The sequence below is a fragment of the Crotalus tigris genome, unplaced genomic scaffold (assembly GCF_016545835.1).
Source record: "Crotalus tigris isolate CLP2741 ecotype Arizona unplaced genomic scaffold, ASM1654583v1 scf7180000019173.45859301935:6455823, whole genome shotgun sequence".
NCBI classification, from domain to species: Eukaryota; Metazoa; Chordata; class Lepidosauria; order Squamata; family Viperidae; genus Crotalus; species Crotalus tigris.
This window is the reverse complement of record NW_024097414.1, coordinates 1,995,832-2,019,384: the sequence shown is the minus strand read 5'-3', so window position 1 is coordinate 2,019,384 and position 23,553 is coordinate 1,995,832. Positions and strand designations below refer to the sequence as shown.

Genomic DNA, 23,553 nt, shown 5'->3' with positions numbered 1-23,553 from the left:
ACTCACTAGCCAGCCTCTAATTGATTGTATACGATGCCCCTCAGGAGGGCATACCAAGGCAGTGCTAAAAGGGCAGGTCTTTTCTTGAGGCTGTATTTAATGCTGCCGCTAATCACGGAGATTAGACTGAAACAATTACAGCAGCTAATTAAAGAACAATGCCAGTTTTTGGCATCTTTTCGCAAACAGCCCGATTGGGAATTCTTAACGCAAGCAAAGCAACGATAATTAAAAAGAAAGCTCCGTCTTTTTTTTCCCCCTCTCCCTTACACATGGGCTGCTGGATCGTGCTGATTAAACAGCAAAATGCTCAGAGAAAGAAAGAAAGAAAGAAAGAAAGAAAGAAAGAAAGAAAGAAAGAAAGAAAGAAAGAAAGAAAGAAAGAAAGAAAGAAAGAAAAAGTAACATGTGCAAAATGAAGGCTTTGAGGTCTATCCAAATGCTTTTAACGAGGCTTTTTAAGGGATTCAGAAAATGGGACCACCAGACAAAGGTGGAAAGTTGCAGGGAAAGAGAAAGAGGTCACTGACTTCCTTGGTGTTTTACTATTTTTATTTTTTTTATTTTTGGCACAGCTGTCTCCTGAAGTCCAGGTGGTCCTTGACTTACAGCCAGAATTGAGGCCAAAATTTTCGTTGCTAAGCGAGACACTTGTTAAATGCATTTTGCCCCATTTTGCAACATTTCTTGCCCCAGTTGCTAAGCGAATCGCTGCACTTGTTAAGTTAGTAACATGGTTGTTAAGTGAATCTGGCTTCCCCCATGGACTCTTCCTCTATCTCCTTCTCCTCCTCCTTCTCCTCCTCCTCTTCCACCTCTCTTCCTCCTTTCTTCTTCTTCTCCTCCACCACCACCTCCACTTCCTCTCTTCCTCCTCTTTCTTCTTCTTCTTCTTCTTCTTCTTCTTCTTCTTCTTCTTCTTCTTCTTCTTCTTCTTCTTCTTCTTCTTCTTCTTCTTCTTCTTCTTCTTCTTCTTCTTCTCCTCCTCCTCCTCCTCCTCCTCCTCTCCTCCTCCTCCCCTTCCTTCCTTCCTCCTTCCTTCTTTCATTATTATTGTTATTGTTATTGTTGTTATTATTGTTATTATTATAAACAGAGTTCAACTTATCTTCCTCCCATGCTGGGCTCTGCATTACTGGCCTCTGCCCCCCCCCCATGACAAATTTACGAATCCTGTCCACCCAAGGGAATCCTTTAAATCTGGATTCCGTGGCCACCTCTCCTCCAAAGGACACCCAGCTAGAATTTCAGAGAAGCCTCTTGGTGTATCCTACTCTGACCTTTGAAGGATCTGCTGGCCTGTGCTTTCAAAGGATAAAACCACAGCTGACAGCATGCAGGGCCGGATTTGTGTGCCAGCGTGAGCGCACACAGACACCCACGTTTGCATGGTCCACTGAATTCGCAGGAACAGCATCAGAGGTCACCATCAACCGGCTCGGAGGCAGACAGATGCCAAAGAATTCCCCCCCCCCCCGATGTTCGGAATTGCGCAGAGCTTTTGTTAAGATGGGGGCGGGGAGGTTTACAGCGGGTGCCGTTCGAATCTTGCCCTTTTGGTAGGTAGAATAAGATAGGTCCCGATGTGAATCCCAGAAAAAAAAAAATGAGAGTTTTCTTTTCAACTCTGGACAAGGTGAATTGGAACAGATCACTGTGCAATGCAGGCTAGTTGGAATAAAATGCTGGGGCTCCATTTTGTGATTGTGGGACGCTTGGAGTTGTGTGATCGTGACTGTTTTCTTGCAGATGTTTCATTGCCCAGTTAGGTAACAACATCGGTGCTAGAAGATAGTGGGATTTGCATATCAGGGCAAAACCCACTCCCTTCTTAGCACTGATGATGTTTCCTAGTTGGGTAATGAAACGTCTGCAAGAAAAAGCTCAGAGAGCACCAGGGACCCCATAGTCCTCCTCCTCCTCCTCCTCCTCCTCCTCCTCCTCCTCCTTCTATAAACCACCCCTTCTAGTACTGATGATATTACCTAGTTTGGTAATGAAACATCTGCAAGAAAATAACCAAGTTCAGAGACCACCAATGACTCCACAATCATTCTTCTTCTCCTCCTCCTCCTCCTCCTCCTCCTCCTCCTCCTCCTCCTCCTCCTCCTCCTCCTCCTCCTCCTCCTCCTCCTCCCTCTGAAAACCCCACTCCCTTCTAGCACACTATTAGTGCTAGAAAATTGTGGGGTTTGCATAACAGAGCAAACCCTCTCCCTTCCTAACACTGATGGTGTTACCTAGTCAGGTCACAAAATGTGTGCAAAAAACAACCAAGTTCAGAGAACACCAAAGCCCCCACAGTTCAAACTTGAGCTGCAAATATTCCATCAGTACATTTTGTGAGTGCATAAGTAAAGAGCGTCCATATATATTGAGCTGGTCCCTGCCATCTGTACTTTTATACTTATCCCCCTGTCAAAGGACCACAAAACCTGTTTTCCAGCAAAGTTACCACTGCTTGCAACCGATTAGTAAAGCTTATGAAACTGAACATCACTTTCCTAGAGGTGCCGTTTAAGTGTATAGCACATATGGCTAGTTATGACAAGAACCAAATGTACAAATATTTTGCTTTCTTAAAAAGACACAAGGCATTTTTTTTAAACCAACCAACCTTCCCTGCTATTTTTAGCCTCGCTTGAAGTATCTACATAAGCACACACTGATTTGTAAAACTAACTATTAGACTTGCAGCCTGACTCATCCTTGAAAACTCAGGGCTTGTGATGGTACTTAAGATGAATAAATAATTGAGCATCATGAAACAAATAAATGGAAAAGCTGTTCTATTAAAAAAATAACAATAGAACCAGCAGAGTGTACAAATTATTTTCCCAGATACATGCCTTCTCCTTTCTTATGTCTACAGCAGGGGTCCCCGACCTTGGCAACTTTAAGACCCCGTGGACTGCAACTCCCATGCTGGCTGGGGAATTCTGGGAGTTGAGGTCCACAAGTCTTAAAGTTGCCAAGATTGGGGACCCCTGGTCTACAGGATTAATTGCATTTGGATAGAAGTTATACTTCCTCATTCCTTTTACTGACTCCCTTCCTGCTTCCTCCCAAATTAAAAGAACAGTTCCGGAAATTTATTTCCGAAGTCCTAAAATTATGCAAACACTCCACTGTGCACCTGGCTGGCTTTGTATACTGCAAAGGCTGGTATTGGGAATATTGTTAAAAACAGTGACAGAACTTGCAGACAGAATTAAAAGAGGGATCAGCCTAGAACAGGGGTATCAAACTGCCGGCCCACGGGCCGGACGGGTTACGTGGAAGCCGTGCCCGCCCCATTGCCGGCAATGGCAAAACCAGCCCAATATGTTGCACGACGTCGCGAGTTTAACATGCCTGGCCTAGAATCTCTGCATAGCTGCAAGCAAGCTAAATCCCTTGAATTACTTAACCCTTATCTAACTCCTAGCATGTGCTAACCATTAGATGAGGCTCAGCATAACTCAAGGAGGATTGGACTTAAGTCTGCTTGTGGCTATGTGAGGATTCCAGACTGATTCCTCTTTTAACTCCACCCCCATATTCTGCTACTCCTTCCCCTACGAATATGGATATATTGTTAGTGGCAGTCAAGACCAACCCCCTCTCAATTCTCACCAGCAAGTAAGATGTCTGTGGAGATTCTCAATCATCCAGGTTATGGTGGTCCCAAAGGTGCTTTTCCAAAAAGTAAGAAAGTCCAGTTGCCTTTTGGGACAGCAAGTAAGACCTGCTACAGTCCAAGTTGGATGACTTCCAGATGGGGAAACATCAGCCTCCAGAAAGCTCAACAGTGGTCATGCTGCCTGGAGAATTGTGGGAGTTGAAGTCCACCCACGGCTTTAAAGGAGGACCACACACACTCTTCTGAAGACATTTCAAATGTACTTCTCATTCATCCAACCGAAAAGAGATCAGGCAAAATGGAAATACAGATATTTTCAGCACGGCTCCAGACCATCCCCCTTTACAGTCTGAATAATCCCAAGTTTAGTTGCTTATGTAGACTGTTTGCTTTGGTCTTGATAGGCCAATTCTGAGTCACCCATCTTGGCTGGGTGTAGCTTCCCCAAGTGCCCCCAAGGTCACTGTCCAAATTGGATTTCAACAATTCAACAATTTTTTCCTTCTGACTTGCGAGTCAAAAGAAGCTAACGTCTGTAATCTCACTCTGACAATTTTCAAAAGGTCAAACTGTGAAGAATATTCACTTTGATTGGGGATAAATGCATTCAGAAAAGAGGGGAGAAAAGCAAAGTCTATTCTGGTCATTACTTTGATGCCAAAAATAAAAAAAAAGTGACAACTTCTAAGCCCTCCAGCTGTCAAATCACACCTTCCTGGGCTTTTCAAACTCATGTGAAGAAATTCTGCTTTGAAAGATTTAACTGGGATCAGATTTAACGGATTGCTTGCCTTTTATTGCTGGGATCAAGGCTATTAGCTTCTCCCACCCCAAACACTACAGAATCCCGAGCTTTGAGGTGGACCCCCTTGTCTGGGGAGATTCTGAGTCAGCTTCATTAGTTCTGATGGAGGGGGGCTGGAAGGACTTATTACACACACACACATACACATACACACCATCAAAACGGATGAAAACAGTCCACCTTTGAGGTTGGAGATGTGCACTCATTTTTTTTGCAATGAGGAATTCTAATGCAGGCAAGAGATCAGATGGATGGATGGATGGGAAAGTGGCAGGGTGGGGGGGGGAAGATAAGGGGAAAGGAAAAAGGGAGGGAGGGAGGGAGGAAAGAAAGAGAAAGGAAGGAAGGAAGGAGGGAGGGAAAGGGATGAGGAAGGGAAGGAAAGGGAAGGAGAAAAGGAAGGGGAAAGGAGAGGGGAGGAGGAAGGAAGGAAGGAAAAGAGATGAGGAAGGGATGAGGAAGGGAAGGGAAGGAAACAAAAGGGGAAAGAAAAGGAGAAAAGAAAGGAGAGAGGAGGGGAGGGGAAGAGAAAGGGGTCTGAATTCCCTTCAACATTATGCCTATAGGCCACGAAGAGAGTTGGATCCGCAGGCCTTAATTTGACGTTGCTTCTCTTTTGCAATTGTTCTCTTGATTTTGTAACCTTCAGGGGTTTTTCTGCACAAACATCCATCAATAGCAGCCCCTTGCTGTGTTCCAAATTGTGTTTCCCTTCTGTTCCTTGCTTTACTTAAGAGTAATCCCCTCCCACCTTTATTTCTGACAAAGTAAAGCCAGCCGCCGTCGCCTCCTGGAAAGAAAACTGAATGATTCGCTGTCATTCATTTTCTGGTTTCCCAATCAAGGCTGTCTCATTCAGCTTGTGCCCGATCAATTATAGCTGCAGTATACTGACGAATCGGAACAGCCCAAGTATTTATGGCTTTAATTATATTCCCTGCATTTAATTTGGTGCTCCAGATTTTTCAGATTCATTTTATATAACGAGATCAAGTTCTTTTCAACGGGCTCATGTGGAATATCAGAAGCTTCCGTTAAGTATTTATAGCCTCCTTCTAATGTTCTAAAGCATGACCGTTTTTCACACTTACGACGGTTCCAGCATCCCCATCGCCACACGATCAATATTCAGACAACTGGTTCATATTTAGGACGGTCGCAGTGTCCCGAGGTCATGTGATCATCTTTTGCTTTCTGACAAGCAAAGACAATGGGGAAAGCAGATTCACTTAACAACTTTGGCGAGAAAGGTCACAAAATGGAACAAAATTCACTTAACAACTGACTCACTTAGCAACAGAATTTTTGGGCTTAGCTGTGGTCGTAAATTAAGGACTACCTGTATACTGTATACTGCTGAACAATGAATTTTCTGCTCCCAATCAGAGGTCTTCAAACTTGGCCCTTTTATGTGTTTAGGATATGGCTTTGGTTTTTCTTTGCTTTCCTGACCTGCGAAGATTGTAAATGCAAGGATTGTTTGCCAAATGACTTTTCCATCACTGTTGTAACTCCAAACAGTTGCTAAATGAGGCAGTCACTAAACGAAAACGACCTGTGATTCGAAACTAAAATCTTCCCCAGGAATTAGAGGAGAAAACTGAGAAATCTGTAGCCAAGCATTGGTTTGCTCATCGGAAGCCAACATCCTTGGAGAGTTTGGCTTCCAGCATCAAAGAACGCCCCCATCCTTACAATAATTACAAGTTACAATTTTGCTGTTATGAATTACCTCTTGGTGAACCATTTTAATAGGCCTTCATGACTCAACCTCTTGAAAGTTGTTGATTATTACTTAATTACAGATCCTCGTGTGCTTTGTTCTATGTACGAAGCTAGTAGCAACAGAGTGTTAGCGAGATTTTTTTTTTTTTTTGCCATTGAATTTGACATTCCTGTTGAATTTGCCTGCAAACTGACTTCCGCCCGACCGTAAAAAGAAAAATGGGACATACATCCTATCTCTCGGCCACTGGTTGCTTCGATTAAGCCTCCAAGTTGTAAGCTATAAAAACGTGTACATAAAATTCCATTGTTGATTTTTCTGAAAAAATTCAGAGAAGAGCAACTAAGATGATCCAAGGCCTGGAGACTAAAACATACGAAGAACGGCTGCAGGACTTGGATTTGGCTAGTCTAAAGAAAAGAAGAAATAGGGGAGACATGATAGCAATATTCCAGTATTTGAGGGGCTGCCACAAAGACGAGGGGGTCACATTGTTCACCAAAGCACCAGACAAAAGGACGAGAAACAATGGTTGGAAACTGATCAAGGAGAGAAGCAACCTGGAGCTGAGGAGAAACTTCCTGACAGTGAGGACAATTAACCAGTGGAACAGCTCGCCTCCAGAATTTGTGGGCACCCCATCACTGGAGATTTTTAAGAAGAGGCTAGACAGTCACTTGTCTGAGATGGCGTAAGTTAAGTGGAGGGCTGGACTAGAAGACCTCCAAGGTCCCTTCCAGCTCTATTCTATTCTTCCTTTATTGCAGGAGTGTCCATTCTTGATCACTTTAAGACAATATTTTCCCCTTTTGTGTGAAATGAAAAGTTCAAGCACTCACCTGAGCTTCAAAGCCTTTGTCAGGGTTCAGAGGCTGATCCTGTAAAAAAAGAACAGCGAAAGTTGATTAGTTTCAAAAAGGTTGACTAGTCAACAGAGACTGAACTACAGTTAATGAATACAGTTCCAGTAGCTGTTCTGCAGCCTATATATATAAAATAAGTTGAGGAAACTGAACAAGAAAAAAGAATATAAAACCAACATTAGAGTTAGCTGTCTGGATATTAAAAAAAAAAAAAGAGCTACAGCACTAATGGCGAGAAATAGACCACGGCGAAAAAAATCACAGGAACAAAGCAATAACATAAGAGTAACGTCCCATATGGATCCCGAGAAAATAAAATAATGTACTGCGGTGGTTCTCAACCTTTTTAATGCTGCGACCCCCAACTGATTGTAAGTTGAGGACTACTCAACCGGTCGTAAGTCGAGGACTACTCAACTGGTGCAGCACCGTTTGCAGAATGGGACTTTTGGCGGGCTCAGCAGGGCAGAGACAGCCTGGACAATTCCTGTTGGCTGTTGAAAGCCAATAGAATTAGACTCTATTCAAGAGAGTCTATTCTATTGGCTTTCAAAAGCCAAAAGAATAAAAGGGAGTAGCACAGCTAAGGAAAAGGGGGAAAAAATGGCGGACTGCATTGTTTGGCGACCCCTGTGAAATGGTTGTTTGACCCCAAATGGGGTCCCGACCCACAGGTTGCGAACCGCTGATGTACTGAGTGTTAAAAAAAACCCAGTATACAGGTAGTCCTTGACTTATATCCACAATGGAGCCCAAACTTCCCCTTGTTAAATTGTTAAGCATCCTGTTTTACCACCTTCATTTGCCACAGGTGTTAAACAAATCACTGCAGTTGCTAGCTTCCCCCCTTGATTTTGCTTGTCGGAAGCCAGCTGAGAAGATGACAAATGGTAATCACATGACTCCAGGACAGTGAAACTGTCATAAGTACATGCCAGTTTCCAAGCATCTGTATTTTGATCAAATGACCACGGGGATACTGCACTGGTTCTAAGTATGAAAACTGGTCCTAAGTCACTTTTTTCAGTGCTGTTGTAACTTCAAACTATTACTAAATGAATGGTTGTTAAGCTGAGGACTAGAATAAGGCAAGATTCTTTGGGTATTCAATCTTTTGCTGAGATTTTTCCAACCAAGACAGCCTTATGCTTCATAAGATAGATAGGCACTTCAATTGGAAAGAGGTTTTGGAGAAAGACCTCAAGTGAAGCTTTTGGGATATTCCTAGATCAATCTGAATAGTGTTTTGGCTTCCTAACAGAGGTTTTTTTTAAAAAAAAAAGTTGCAAGGACCCATAAAATACTAAATGAATTTGTGCAGCCCTCATAAATCAAACCAACCATTTAACTGAGGTTAAGGATGTGCAAGACTTGAATATACAACTGAGTTTCAATTGTAACTGGGAGATCTTAAACGCTGCGGGACTGTTAACGGCTCCAGCTGAAGCCTGGGCTGAGTTTTGATAGCGTTCCCACTTTGACTGTGCAAGTCAAATTAGGCTTTTCAAAAACCACAATATGCCTTTCTTCCTTCCCCCAGCATCCCTCCGTTCTGCCCCACGGTGCCTGCAATATAGCTAAAAACTAGCATTTTTAAATCTTCATCTCAGCTATTCCTAGTTCGCAATTCAGCAACTCACTTTTGAATGATCTGAATCCTTCGGGGCCATTTTTAAAGCCCACCCGAGATGGAACACACCACAATCACTCAAACTGGCTGTTATCAGAGGGGAGAATAATTGTTTCAAAACAGTCTGGGGAAAAAAGGGGAGTATTCTCTGCCAAGCCAAGTCAAAGGATTCCTGAACACATTTGGACCCCTAACGCAGAACGCTGGAGGATTCTTAAGGAATAAATGGCTTCTTCAAAGCAACTAATGCTCAAAAAGATTTCCAATATCCATTCTGAAAAGTGATGTTTTCATTTAGCAACGTAGATTCTGGGCTCAACTGTGGTTGCAAGTTAAAAACTACCTGCATATACCTATATATCTAATCTATATTTATATACATTAGACTATGTCTAGTCTGATGAAAAGAAGAACTAGGGGAGACATGGTAGCAGCGTTCCGATATTTGAGAGGCTCCTGCAAAGATGAGGGGTTCAAGCTATTCTCCAAAGCCCCTGAAGGCAGGACAAGAAGCAACAGACGGAAACTAACCAAGGAGAGAAGCAACCTGGAACTAAGGAGAAATTTCCTAATGGTGAGAGCAATCCACCAATGAAACAGCTTGCTTCCAGAAGTTGTGGATGCTCCATCGCTGGATGCTTTCAAAAAGAGGCTGGACAGCCATTTGTTTGGCAGAGGTCCCCAACCTTTTGAGCAACAGGGACCGGTGCCATGGAAAAAGGTTTTTCCACAGACCAGAAGGGGTGTGGTTTTGTGTACTGCCTGCATCCTGTGGATGGGGCTTTGCTTGTTTGTGCAGCCCGGTTGCTGGACCGATGCCGGTCATAGACCAGGAGTTGGGGACCCCTGGTGTAGGGTCTCCTGCTTGCGTAGAGGGTTGGACTAGAAGACCTCCAAGGTCCCTTCCAAGCCTATTATTCTATGTTCTCTAGAAGAAGCTACCTTATGAAGCCTGGATCATTCTTTCCCTTCTTTTATGCCTGAGCTGCGATATATGGGGGAAAAATGCATTTATTTTAATTCTGTGTTGAAATCTTAAAAGGCCGTTGAAAGGGGCTGACATTGAAAATTGCACATGGCTTCTGGCAGCAAACTCGCCCTGCCAGAGGAGAAATAACTTAATCATTTGCTAGACCAGGTATCACCGCTACATTAGTAAGATAAACTGGTTAGGAACTATTTACTGTTAATTTGAAGCTGCACTTAAGAGCCAAGAAACGGATTTGCACAATTGGCTGCAACGCCTCTCGCGGAAGCTTCCCAACCAGCTGGTGAAAAGAAAGCTTGCAAAATCGAACAATTCAAAACTGCAAGTATGTGGTCCTCCACCCACAATTGCGACTGGCACTTTTGTGGTTAAGTGAGGCGATTGATGACCTGGATGTTCCAAAAGAGGTCACTGACAAAGCTCACGACAGACGGAAGATTCCTTGCCCTCGGTCCACCTTACTTCTCAATAACTGCGTTTACCAAACACGCTAAACCACAAACAGACCACATTTTAGCATGGCTTGTGGAAACTAGACAAATTTTGGCAAGGGCTTTCCTGAGGACTTTCCAATCTCCTTTAGACAACAAGGGAAAGAAAAGCTGGTAGATCATTGGGGGAGAAGGGGGTAGGATCTTTCCATGCAGGAGGTCTCCAGTTGAATCCCCAAACTGGACACACAACCCTGGGCAGGCACTCTTAGCCAATGGCTGTGTTCCTAAGACTCACAAAGCGAGGACCCGCTTTAGCTCCCTAGAGTCCAAGTTGGGTTTAAATTCTGCCTCATTAGCATTGGTGTGTGAACGTAGCCCATCCGATTTACATCTCAAGGAACTGTGAGGAATCCAAAAAGAAGGTTCATCCATACTTAGGTAATGGGGGAGGAGGAGGGAAGAAGAAGAAGCAGGAGAGGAAGGAGAGGAAGAGGAGGAAAAGAAGCAGGAGGAGGAGGAGAAAAAAGAGGAGAAGGAGGAGTAGGAGAAGCAGGATGAGATGGAGGAAAGAAGCAGAAAGAGGAGGAGGAGGAAAAAAAGAAGAAGAGGAGGGGGAGGAGAAAGAGGAAGAGGAGAAGGAAAAGGAGAAAGAGAAGGAGGAGAAGGAGAAGGAAAAAGAGAAGGAGGTAAAGAGGAGGAGGAGAAGGAAGGAGAAGGAGGAGAAGTTCATATGAAAGATATCTCCCTACATAACCTGAACAATCCCCCCCCTCCTCCTCCTCCTCCTCCTCTTCTTCTTCTTCTTCCTCTTCTTTCTTCCTCTTCTTCTTGTTTTTCTTCTTGTTTTTCTTCTTCTTGTTCCTCCTCCTCCTCCTCCTCCTCCTCCTCCTCCTCCTCCTCCTCCTCCTCCTCCTCCTCTTTATCCATCTCCAGAGACCTTCCCCTCAATGGAAGGCAGATGGCCAAATCTTGGCAGAAGCACTGGTCTCTTCCATACAAAACCCGCTCTATTTAAAATCACTGGCACGCAGCTCCAAGCTTGCATTAAAGCCCTCCTGTTTAACAGTCAACAAAAGCTAAGAATATAATTCCAACACTTCTTTAAAAAGCAAACCAGAGATCTCTCTCTCTCTCTCTCTCTCTCTCTCTCTGCCCACCCTCAATGACAACAGCTCCTTTTTCCTACTTCCTCGGACGTCCTCCGGTCCTTTTGCAGCAGAGAAACGCTCACAAAAACGTGGCTTTGCCAGCCAGCGCCATGCAACTTCCCGTCTTAAGGTGCCCCATGGTCCAAGGCTGAGAAATTGGCCCTTTGAAAGGCTCCTGAGCTTTCAGGTCTGCTGAAGCCCCCTTAAAACAGGGCACGGATTCAGACTGAGTATTCAGCATCTCGGATTACCGTTTAGCCTGCCTTGGAAATAAAAAGAGGTTGTTGGGTTTTTTTTATCCCTGCCAGGGGTAACGAGGTCGAAATGAAAGAGGGAGGGAAAAAAAAGGAGGTTCTGGAACACAGGGTACAGCGGCAGGGAACAAATGCTTGACCCATACAATAGGGGCCTTCGGGAATTGGCAGCAAGGCTTAGTGGCGAGGGTCTTTTGGGTTTTAAAAGGCATCTCCTCCACATTGATTGCAACCCTGATTTCCAAAAACTGTCTCTCATTTCCCCGGCTATCAAACGTGTTCTGACCTTATTTTGTAATTCCAAACCAGTCCACGTTTTGCCAAAGTTTTTTTTTTTTGCAAACTAAAAAAAAAGCAATCCTAAAAAAAAAAAAACCCTGCAAAGCTCTTGACGTAGTATCTTAATCAGGTTAACAAAACGATATATAAATTTTCAAGCTTTTGAGTACTTTTCATCAGGAAGACGGTGAAAAATGCAGCCATCTCTTCCCCCAGCCTGTTTTTTTTTTTCCGCCCTTGCACATTTTAAAGTTTATTTTTTACTTATCTTGCCTGTTACTAAGTTCTTGGAAATGTGAGAACTTGTAAACCCGACCTCGCCAAGAAAAGAGATTGTGCTGATGTCAATACTAGACCTGAAAACTCTTTTGTGTAAACCTTTGCAATTTGGTTATTGCACCACTTGGCCATAAAGATACATCAGCAGAGACCTCTCTTTACATTATTTAACAGGGTAAATCTCCTTTAAAACCCTATGACAATCCTATCAGCCCATTTCACTATCTGGATAACACCAAATTAGCAATCGGAATCTCAAATAAAAACAACAATCGTTATCTTGAAAAAAAAGGCAAATAGCTCATTGTTCAGCCAATGTAAATTATTCACCTTGGACACTGATCAGGAGAAGGAAGGAAGGAAGGAAGGAAGGAAGGAAGGAAGGAAGGAAGGAAGGAAGGAACAAAAGAAAGAAAGAAAGAAAGAAAGAAAGAAAGAAAGAAAGAAAGAAAGAAATCTAGTACTTTTAGTATTTTACTGTGTTGGAAAGAGTCAACCTGAGGCTGTTTCTTGACCACTGTTTAAACTGGCCCGCTTCTCTTCCTGAAGCCAAAGTTATTTGTTGATTTTCCTGAATATTTTGTTGCTAACTTGAATTTCTTAAATGTTCCATTATTTGTTTGTTGACTTTACTGATTATTTAGTTGCTAACTTGAATTTCCTAAATGTTCCGTTGTTTATTTGTTGACTTTCCTAAATATTTTGTTGCTGACTTGACTTTCCTAAATGTTCCGTTATTTGTTGACTTTACCGAATATTTTGCTGCTGCCTTGATTTTCCTAAATGATTCATTATTTATTTGTTGCATTTTGCTGAATATTGACTTATTGCCTTGTTGATTTTCCTGGGCTTAAGAGCATTCCAAACAAAGCTAACATCGGAGCAGCTTACATACTCTTCGTCAGTCATAAAATTTTAAAAAGTGAAAAACAGAGGTGACTGCAGGGATGGTGGTGAGTACACATAGTGTGTTAAAAGACAAAAGTGGGGCTATGCTATTAGGGAACAAGCTTCACACCCCTTTTGAGCAGGCATCACAGTGTCGGTCATATGCACAAAAGAAGTGGAGCTTGCTCCAGAAAAGCAAAGTCCACATCATGCTCATCTCCGGAGTAAATTAACATGGCCGCCTGTCCCACCTTTTTCAAAGGGACTCAGCACCCCAGTCATGTTGTAGGAGTCTGAAATGGTATAGGGCAGGGGTAGGCAACCTTGGCTCTTTTATGACTCATGGACTTCCACTCCCAGAATTCCTGAGCCAACATGGCTCAGCTTGGAAGCTCTCCCTTTCCCCTCAGCATGGCTGGCTCAGGAATTCTGGGAGTTGAAGTCCATGAGTCATAAAAGAGCCAAGGTGGCCTACCCCTGGTATAGAGTTTCCTGCCTGAGCAGGGGGTTGGACTAGAAGACCTCCAAGGTCCCTTCCAACTCTGTTATTTTTGAGTGCCCCTAACCAGCTTTCCAAGTACTGGATCCATGGTTACAATTTGTGGTTTCTCTGATGTCTCCACGCCTCTAAAAAACCCTCCATCAAATGCCATCTGGATGCGCAGAGAACATTTTGAGAGACTGGAAGTGAGAGAGTGAACAGCCCTCTTTGTAAAGGGCCATGATCACCACTCCAGCCATCATGTAGGTGTGCTTACAACCTGCTTTCCAAGTTCTGGATCTTTCCACGGGCACAAAATGAGGACCACCAAGGACAAAATGTACCCAAAGTAAAAATGACAATAAAGGTGATCTTAGCACTAATGTCAATAGCTTCCCCACGTAAAAAAGACAACAGAGGTAATGAAAGACAGCACAGAAACAGGGAAGTCCCAACAGGATTCACACTGTCTTTAGGTTAAGCCAAGAAGCAGATTGTTTGATCTGGGCTTAGAGTGTTGTGCAAATCCGGCATTGTGAATTGTTCAAGAAAACAGCTGGCCTAAGAAAGCAAACAGAAATCATTGTGTAAAAATAAGGATTTCCTTCTTTTTTTTGCTACCTTGTGGCAAACATCTCTGTTTTATTTCCCTGTACAGACAACGGAACTTACAGGACAAGCCTTTGTTTCTATTCCTCACAGGAGATGACAGAAGTCCTGTTTTATTTTTAGTTTTTCCACCTTCGCCCCTTCACAGCTGGATTCTGCTCTCGGTTCAGTTCTAGCCTGCATCCAAACCCAGCCACCAGCTTGTTCTTATAGAAATAGCTGGGGTTTGTTAGTACAAAGTTGAGGCTGTGATTTTATTTTTCTGCGCTGAAAAATATTGGAAATCCATGCTTCCCCCACCCCTTTTTCCCCTCTGTAGCTACACCCTCTCTTTCTATCCTCTTTATTTTCATTTGTATTTTGCATTGTGATCATTTAAATAAAATCCTTAATTTAAAAAAAAAACACATAGCCATCAGCTAGGCTTTCTTAGACTGTGAAATCAGGATTAATGTTTCAATGCAGAAAATTATTTCGGCAGGGTGGAGCCCTGAAGAGGGAAGCTTCATGGAAAAAGCTGCTTTGAAGGAAAGCAAAAACCCAGGAGATCCTTCCTTCCTTCCTTCCTTCCTTTCCTCCCTCCCTCCCTCCCATTCTCATTTTCTTTCTTTCCTTCCTCCCTCCCTCCCATTCTCATTTTCTTTCCTTCTTTCCCTCCTCCCTCCCATTCTCATTTTCCTTCCTTCCTTCCTTCCTTCCCTCCCTCCCATTCTCATTTTCCTTCCTTCCTTCCTTCCTTCCTTCCTCCCTCTCTCCCTCCCTCCCTCCCTGGACCAATCAATGTGCCTTTCCCACATGGATTTGAATACTTCTGTGCATGTGCAGAGGCCTGTTTTCCCACCAGTTTGACGTGATTGCTTGAATCAAATTGGGCTGCCTTTGTGTTTCTGCTGAGTAGCAGAACCTGGAGCATATTCAGGAGAGGAAGCTAGTGCGGTGTAGTTCTTTCTGTATCATTTGTAGAGCCAGTTTGGTGAAGTGGGGAAGGCACCAGGCTAGAAACCAGAAGTCCTGCCCTTGGCACAAAGCCAGCTGGGTGACATTGGGCCAACCCCTTTCTCTCTGCCCTAGGAAAGAGGCAATGGCTAACCACTTCTGAAAAAGCTGGCCGAGAAAACTGCAGGGACTTCTCCACGCAGCTTCTGAAAATCCGACACAATTAAATGAAGAAGACCAAAAAAAAAAAAAAAAAAGCTATACACAAAACTTCTCAATAAACAGTGACCATATCTCATTGCAATTGTCCAGACAGAATCCATAATTATAAGCACCTCATTCCTAAATGGTATATAACTGAGCAGTTGTGACCAAAAGGTGCTTCTTTTCAATGTTGAAGGACTCTTAGCAAAGAGAAGGGCTAAGGGTCTTCAAGCAACCAGAAGTGCTTCTTATGGGCATGGGCTGACATTGCACTGAAATTAAATTAACAATTAAAGCTTTTTTTTTCCTTTTGTTGTTGTTAGTTGCGAAGTCATGTCCGACCCATTGTGACCTCATGGACAATGTTCCTCCAGGCCTTCCTGTCCTCTACCATCTTCTGGAGTCCATTGAAGCTCACGCCTCCTGCTTCAGTGACTCCATTCAGCCACCTCCTTCTCTGTCGTCCCCTTCTTCTCTTGCCTTCAATCTTTCCCAGCATGAGGCTCTTCTCCAGTGAGTCCTTCCTTCTCATTAGGTGGCCAAAGTACTTGAGTTTCAACTTCAGGATCTGGCCTTCTAAAGAGCAGTCAGGGTTGATCTCCTCTAGGACTGACCGGTTGGATCGCCTTGCAGTCCAGGGGACTCACAGGAGTCTTCTCCAGCACCAGAGTTCAAAGGCCTCAATTCTTCGGCGCTCGGCCTTTCTTATGGTCCAACTTTCACAGCCATTTTTTTGCTTTACTGTCCATTAAAAAAAAAAAAAAACACCGCCAACCAGGAAGTTCTGCTATACAAAAATTTGCCTTTTAAAAAAAATCCCAGCAGCCAGATATCTGAGCCCACGTAGCCTTTTCTTAGCTAATTATCCTGCCAGCAAAGTAATAACTTGTTTATGGATATGTCAATTCAGCTTTTCGTCCTGCTGAACTCCTTGAGAATGTAAAATATCGTTCTCGCAGGCAAACGCCAGGCAGTTTTAATCAATGCTGCCCACTCCTTCCTCAAGGGAGAATTATTTTTAAGCCCCATTAGCATGATATATTCTCTCGATGGTTTAAATGGTTTTTTTTTTTCAACCCACATTAAAAAAGAAAAAAAGGAACAAGGAAAAAGAAAAGAAAATGGCATGACTTTGGAAAGAAGATGCTGTGGGTGGAAAACCAATATAGGTAGAAGAATTAATCACGATAATAATTTATGAAAGTTGCCCGCCGCCAGACTCTCAATTAACTCTGGGCTAGAATAAACATGAAAATGGACAATGCAATCAAAACTGTGCTTGTTGGAAGCTGGCTGGGAAAGCCACCAAAGGTAGATCACGTGACCCTGGGGACGCTGCAACGGTCATAAGTGTGAAAAACAGGCATAAGTCCCTTTTGTAACTTCAAATGGCCACAAAACAAATGGTTAAGTCAAGGACTAGCTGTAGTGTAAGGATAAGGCACGATTCTTTGGGTATTCAATCTTTAGCTGAGATTTTTTCCAGCCAAGATGGCCTTATGCTTCATAGGATATAGGCACTTCAATTGGAAGGAGGTTTTGAAGAAAAACCTCAAGTGAAGCTTTCGAGATATTCCTAGCTCAATCTGAATTGTACTTTGGCCTCCTAGAAAATATATATATATTTGGGTCCTTTCAACTATATATATATAGTTGAAAGGACCCAAAAAATGCTAAATGAATTTGTAGCACATTTGACCGGAAAGCAAAATCTTTGTATCCATCTGGAATAAACTCCTCCATCATGACGCTGGGAGTTCAAATGGCTCTTTTTGCTCTCTGTCTGTCTGTCTGTCTGTGTCTGTGTGTGTGTGTGTGTGTGTGTGTGTGTGTGTGTGTGTGTAGATACACACAAGGGGGAAGCGGAGGGGAGAGGGAATTGTAGCATTCTTCCCCTCTCTGGGACATTTTTGCTTTGGTTTCATTTCTCGCACTTCTCTTTTCCTGAGCCGGACCAAAACAATTGTTCTCTTTTAGTGTTTTCAGCCAGGTCTTTCGCAAGTCAGGAAGGAAAAAAAAAAAAAAAACAGTATTGAGAAATGACGAAAGAATCCTGAATTTACTTTTGCTGTGGGGAAATTCTCAAAGAAGGTACCCTTTCTGGGAAGGTCCAGCCAAAAGGATCGGGTGACATAGCAGACTTGGGGAACAGTTTTGCAAAATCCGTTGACTCTAGCTCAGGGTTTCTCCAAGGAGCTTGGCAATTTTAAGACCTTTAGACTCACACCCCCCCCAAATTCCCCTGTCTGGAATAATATTCTGGATGAATCTGAGATGTTCTTTGAGGGTGAGGTTCATGGCTCCATCCTGCACAATCCATTTCTTGTGAAAGCAGGAAAGGAAGACCAGATTTGACACTGGAAAATTTCAATGAATTACTGTCACAGCACCAGCCAGCCAGAACCTTCTCAAACTCAGTTTTGAAATTTTTATGAAAGGTATCTATTAAGGCAGCAGCCAGTCAACATTTCTTCTGTGGTCTCCAACAGACAGCGTCTGATTCTTCTCCATTGGAAAATTAACTTGTGACGCCTAAAGTGAGACGTTGGCCCAAGAGGAAAAAAACCAAATTAGCTGACCTAATCAATTGGCAGAAAATAGTACCAGGGAAGGCCAAAATCCTTTCAGACTATCATTTAGATCAGGGGTATCCAATCTTGGCAACTTTAAGACTTGTAGACACCATGGGGAATTCTGGAAGTTGAAGTCCATGAGTTTAAAGCTGAAGCCCATAGGTCAGTGATAGCAAACCTTCTAGAGACCGAGTGCCCAAACTGCAACCCAAAACCCACTTATATATCGCCGGGTGCCGGGTGGTGTGGCCCCCTTGGCGGGTGCAGCTACAGTAGGCTTGGCAGACTAGGTGGGTGTGGCCACTGGATGGGTGGGGCTGCAGTACTCATGGCAGACTGGGTGGGCATGGCCTGGGTGGGCATGGCCACCTTGATGTTGCTTATGGGGAGGGACACCTGTGGAAGCCGGGCAGGGTTGGGAGAGATCCAGGGGGTCTCTGGTGGATGGGATGGTGGGCTTCCCAATGGCGGCTCCAGGCTGGCTGGCCTTAGGCCAGTGATGGCGAACTTTTAGAGACCACGTGTGCTGGGGTGATGGCGTGTGCCCCCAGAGAGGGCGCCGCGTGCCGCCTCTGGCACGCATGCCATAGGTTCGCCATCACTGCCATAGGTCTTAAAGTTGCTAAAGTTGGACATCCCTGACTTAGACGATGGTAGAATAAGACAGATAATGGGAAAAAAATAACCCAGACTGTTTGGTCGCTCAAACTGAGAGCAACAGATGTTCACTTTTCCAGGCTTAGTTTCATTCTGCTTGGCAAAGATGCTGAACAATTAAAAAAGGAGATATCAAAGTTCCAATCATTTAAAAATGTTATTTAGTGTAGAGCAGGGGGTCTTCAAACTTGTGGACTTCAACTCCCAGAATTCCTCAGCCAGCATGTCAATATACTAATTGGCAAAGGAATTCTGGGAATTGAAATCCACAGGTCTTATAGTTGGCAAGGTTGGACACCTTGGTCTATACCAGGGGTAGGCAACCTTGGCTCTTTTATGACTGGTGGACTTCAACTCCCAGAATTCCCGAGCCAGCATGGCTCAGCTTGGAAACCTCTCTCTCTTTCCCCTCAGCATGGCTGGCTCAGGAATTCTGGGAGTTGAAGTCCACCAGTCATAAAAGAGCCAAGGTTGCCTACCCCTGGTCTATACTATTCAGAATTATCCACATAGACTGGAAAGGCAGTTTCCACATGAAGCTTTCCACAGCCAAGTGAAAACGGACAGCCTTGTTTTCTGCCATTTGGGGAAAAAAGTGACACAATTTAGTGTATACCCTAAAGTAAGATTAATAAAACTTTAAACAACAAATTCATTCTTCAAATCTCCCAAAAGTTAAGTCTGGTGGAAACCACCAAGAGATTGTTCCAACCGTAGACCAAGCTGTATAATGACCTGTTTAATTCTGGTTTCTGTGTGTTCCTTGATCCTAATCAAATCCATGATTTGCAAACTGTAGGTTGTGCTTGTATAACACACTTAACAGAGTTAAGCAAAGGGCTAGTGGCTGCATTCTCAATAGTTATTGTTTTGCTTTGCTTGTTCATGGCTTACTGTGTTGGATGTAGTCAATATTTTTGGTTAATTTTGGCTCAGTAATTGATGCAAACCCAGAAATGGGTTAAATCAGCTATGAAGTCTATCATGGCCATAAATATGACATTACATAGTATGAATCCAACCAGTTTTGATTTTTTTCATAAATCAACACTGGCTATTTCAACAAGCCATCATAAAGCACAGCTCGGCATGAGGTAAACCAGTCGGTACTGAAGATTAGAAGGCATAAGAATGTTTCAAGTTTTATTTCTCAGCTTGTTTTAATAAACCCTCATAAAGTACAGCTCAGCGTGATGTAAACCAGTCAGTAAGTCCAGTCAGTTTCACACCACTATTGAAGATCAGATGGCAGGAGGGTGTTTCAAGCGCTGTCAACTTGTTTCAATAAACTATCATAAAGTACAGCTCAGCACGATATAAATCAGTCGGTAACTCAAGTCAAGTTTCACATCACTACTGGAGATTAGAAGACAGAAATGTGTTTCATGTGTGGTATCTCAGCTTGTTTCAATAAACCATCATAAAGCACAGCTCGGCACGATGTCTACCAGTCAGTAAGACCATTTCATACCACTACCTGAAAATTAGAAGGCAGAAATGTATTTTAAGTGTAGATTTCTCAGCTGCCCTTCACAGCTGGGTAACATTTCCAATCTAAATGCCCTCCAGATCTGCAAAGTTCAACTTCCAGAATTCTCCTCAATGGCTGCGCTGAGTGGAGAACTCTGTGAGTTCAAGTTCACTCACAATTTATCCAGGTTGGGAAACCCTGATTGAGCAGTTCAGCTCAATAAAGGCTGACCATCACTCGGTTTTATCAGAGAAATTCACAGACATCCGACTGTAACCGTGAAATGATGAATGCTTCCTTTCACAGCTCCTCACCAGCTTCCCTGCCGTCACCTTTGAAGTCCATGAATATGTGCTCAGCATGATGCACGCTAATGGAGTCAGGCAAATGACAGCTATGTTTATATTGGTTTTTAAACTCTATCTCTCGAGGGCAAAGCCTGTGTCTTGTGTTTACAAAAGGATGATAAATGCACACTTCCAAGACGGTTAACCCATAAATAACTCACATCTCGGCTTGGGTGCCTTAAATGCATGTACACTACTAACACTTGATGGGTAGGTAGATGGGACAATAAAGACAGAAACGGGGTTGGGATTTAACCAAGAAGATGTGGTTTCCTTAACCACAGTTTATTGAATTTAACATCAGTTGAATTAACTGCAGCTTATTGTATCAGGGCACTGTTTATTGAATTCACCAGAGTTTATCAAATTAACCACAGTGTATCAAATTAACCACAGTTTATTGAATGAGTGGAGGCAATGGCCAGATGAAGTTTTCCACACCCACGGGCAAAATGGACAACCCTGTTCTCTGCCATTTGGAGAAAAGGGTCACAATATTTAGTGTAAACCCTAAAGTAGGATTCATGAAATGTTAAACAACAACAATAAATACAGTTAGCTGAGTAGGTATTAAACAAAAAGTGTTTAAAACATAAATGAAATAACATGACATCACACTAAATCCTAATGTCTGAACTCATGCTGTAATTGTAAAAATAAATAAATAAATAACTACATTATGGCTTAGTGAAAACCTGGCTAGATTTTCACAGACATTTGCTAAGCTAAGCTAAAATGAGCTTGGATGATTCGTAATTCGAAGCGTTATCAAGAATACAGTTAGTTGTATTAGTATTAAACAAAAAAGCTTCAGAAATAAATGAGTATGATCAGCATTTCTCAATCTTGGCTGTTTCAAGATGGGTGGACTTCAATTCCTGGAATTTGCCTGCTAGCATCCGAGCCAGGGAATTCTGGGAACTGAAGTCCACCCATCTTAAAGTTGCCAAGTTTGAAAACCAGGACTTTGTGAACCTTATGGCCCCTTTTAACAGAATAACAGAGTTGGAAGGGACCTTGGGGGGAGGGTCTTCTAGTTGCAGCCAATCCAATGTTTGTTAGCTTTAGCAACTATGAAATGTGTGGACTTCAACTCCCAGAATCCCCCAGCCAGCGTCATAGAATCATAGGGTTGGAAGGAATTGTAACAGACATTTTTTAAAACAGAATAAGAGAGCTGGAAGGGACACGGGAGGTCTTCTAGTCCAACCTCCTGCTCAAGCAGGAAACCCTATTACCATTTCAGACAAATGGCTGTCCAATCTTTTCTTTTTTAAAAAATCTACAATTCCTTGATGCTTCAATCTAGATTGCAGAAGAATACCTGATAATGGTGGGAATATCAGAAACCAACCTCCACATCTTCCATGGGGTGGCCGATTTGGTTGCACGAGGCCATTGACCAAAACCCTTGGCTTTGTACCACAGAAGCTGCATGAGGACTAGCAGGCTGAGCCAAAGAATTGATGAAAGAGGTAGCTCTTGAGCTGTGCCTTAGGCAGACCTACTGCAAGGTAGCTCTGAGTCAGCAGCAACTGAAGAAAGCCTTATAAGAAGGCCGGGATGCCTACGAAAGGGCTGGCCTCAAAGAACAAAGGCCATAACGATGCATAAAAAGCCAGACTAATTCTCCTATAATCCCCTCTGCTCCTTCAGATCTGCCGCCTCTCGAATCCCCAACAGCATTCTTTAAATAGCAGCTGTGGGAAGTCAACTTTGAAAAGAATCTCTCCTTGCCTGTGCTTGCAAGCTCTCCGGGTGCAAGGTGAGGACCATCAAGCGGCATAGAACGAGTTCGACATTATTGTGATTCAAGGTGACTTTGAAAGGAAACTAGAAAAAAGCTACAGAGGACATCTGGCCAGCCGGCCCATCAGAGGTTACCAAATCTTGCATCTGGTTGCATTTCAGCACCAGAACCTCAGAGGGCTAGGAAGCGATGGTGGAGCAGAGTGGTGGTCATCCTGTCCAGGATTTTTAAGAAGAGACTGGACAGCCACTTAATAATAATAATAATAACTATTATTATTATTATTATTACTATTACTATTATTATTACTATGTTCAAGCACCACTTGAACACCATTGGCATTGACAAATTTGCCATTAGTCAATTGCAAAAGGCGGCTTTACTAGGAACTGCTTCCAACCTGCGATGATAGCTGTAATACTATCAAACATCCACATCTGCCTATCCCAGGTCCTTGGGAAGGACTCGATAGGTAGACAAAAAATGCCAACTCCAGTCTGAACATCTGGCTGACTGTGCGATCATCATCATCATCATAAAAAATTTGGAAGGGACCTTGGAGGTCATTGAGTCCAACCCACTGCTCAGGCAGGAAACTCTACTACACCATTTCGGACAAATGGCTGTCCAGTCTCTTCTTAAAAACTTCCAGTGTTGGTGCATTCACCACTTCTGGAGGCAGGTTGTTCCACTGGTTAATTGTTCTAACTGTCAGGAAGTTTCTCCTTAGTCCTAGCTTGCCTCAAAAGGTATAGGGCAGTGATGGCGAACCTATGGCACGGGTGCCAGAGGTGACACTCAGAGCCCTCTCTCTGGGCACGTGCGCCATCGCCCCAGTCCTAGGCCTTCAGCTGGGTTTTATAAAACCTTTTCACTTTAGGCCTCTGCCGCCGTGTGCAAAAAAAAAAAAAGGTTCAATCAATCAGTCAATTTCAACTTCTCACGGAAAAAGAAAAGATCTTACAAAGTTAGAACTGATTGATTGAACTTTTTAGTACCACCCAGTCTGCTGTTACCACTGCAGCCACCCAATTGGCCACGCCTACCCAATGGGCCACACCCACCGGCACCGGACAATGCATAAACGGGTTTTGGGTTGCAGTTTGGGCACTCGGTCTCTAAAAGGTTCACTGGTATAGGGTCTCCTGCTTGAGCAGGGGGTTGGACTAGCAGACCTCCAAGGTCCCTTCCAGCTCCGGTTGCAGGGGGTGGGGTGCAGAAAGCTGGCCTTGAGGGGCCCTGGGGTTGAGCCAGCCTCAGGGCTTTCAGGCTTTTGACAGCTTTCCTCCCTCCTTGCAACTCCGTGGCCGATGCAATGGACAGCCCCCCACTTTAATCGGCTTCTCCCCCCAAGGGCTTCTTCCATGGGAATTCCACCCTGGCCTCAGCAGGTCCCCGCTTCTGCCCAACTGTGATGGATGGCGGGCAAGGCTGCCTCCTGACCCTGATCAAGCGCCTGCTGTGTTTGGTGCTCGGGGCCATAATTCATGAGGACTGGGGCCTTGACCGCCTTTCGTCCTCCAACAATGGTTGGCAGGCAAGCTCATTCAGGGGCCATTATGAGCGTTTCCACTTTTCTTGGCCTTCCCCAAAGCCAGCCGGCGTGGAT

At 43.7% G+C, this 23,553-nt stretch overlaps 1 protein-coding gene across 1 annotated transcript in view; it reads right to left on the bottom strand.

The window, feature by feature from the left end:
- Positions 1-23,553, bottom strand: part of XYLT1 (xylosyltransferase 1) — a 113,196-nt gene that overhangs the window by 66,569 nt on the left and 23,074 nt on the right. The window contains exon 2 of the mRNA XM_039360494.1: positions 6,993-7,031. Within this exon, the coding sequence (XP_039216428.1) occupies positions 6,993-7,031 (39 nt within the window). The remainder of the gene's footprint in view (positions 1-6,992; positions 7,032-23,553) is intronic.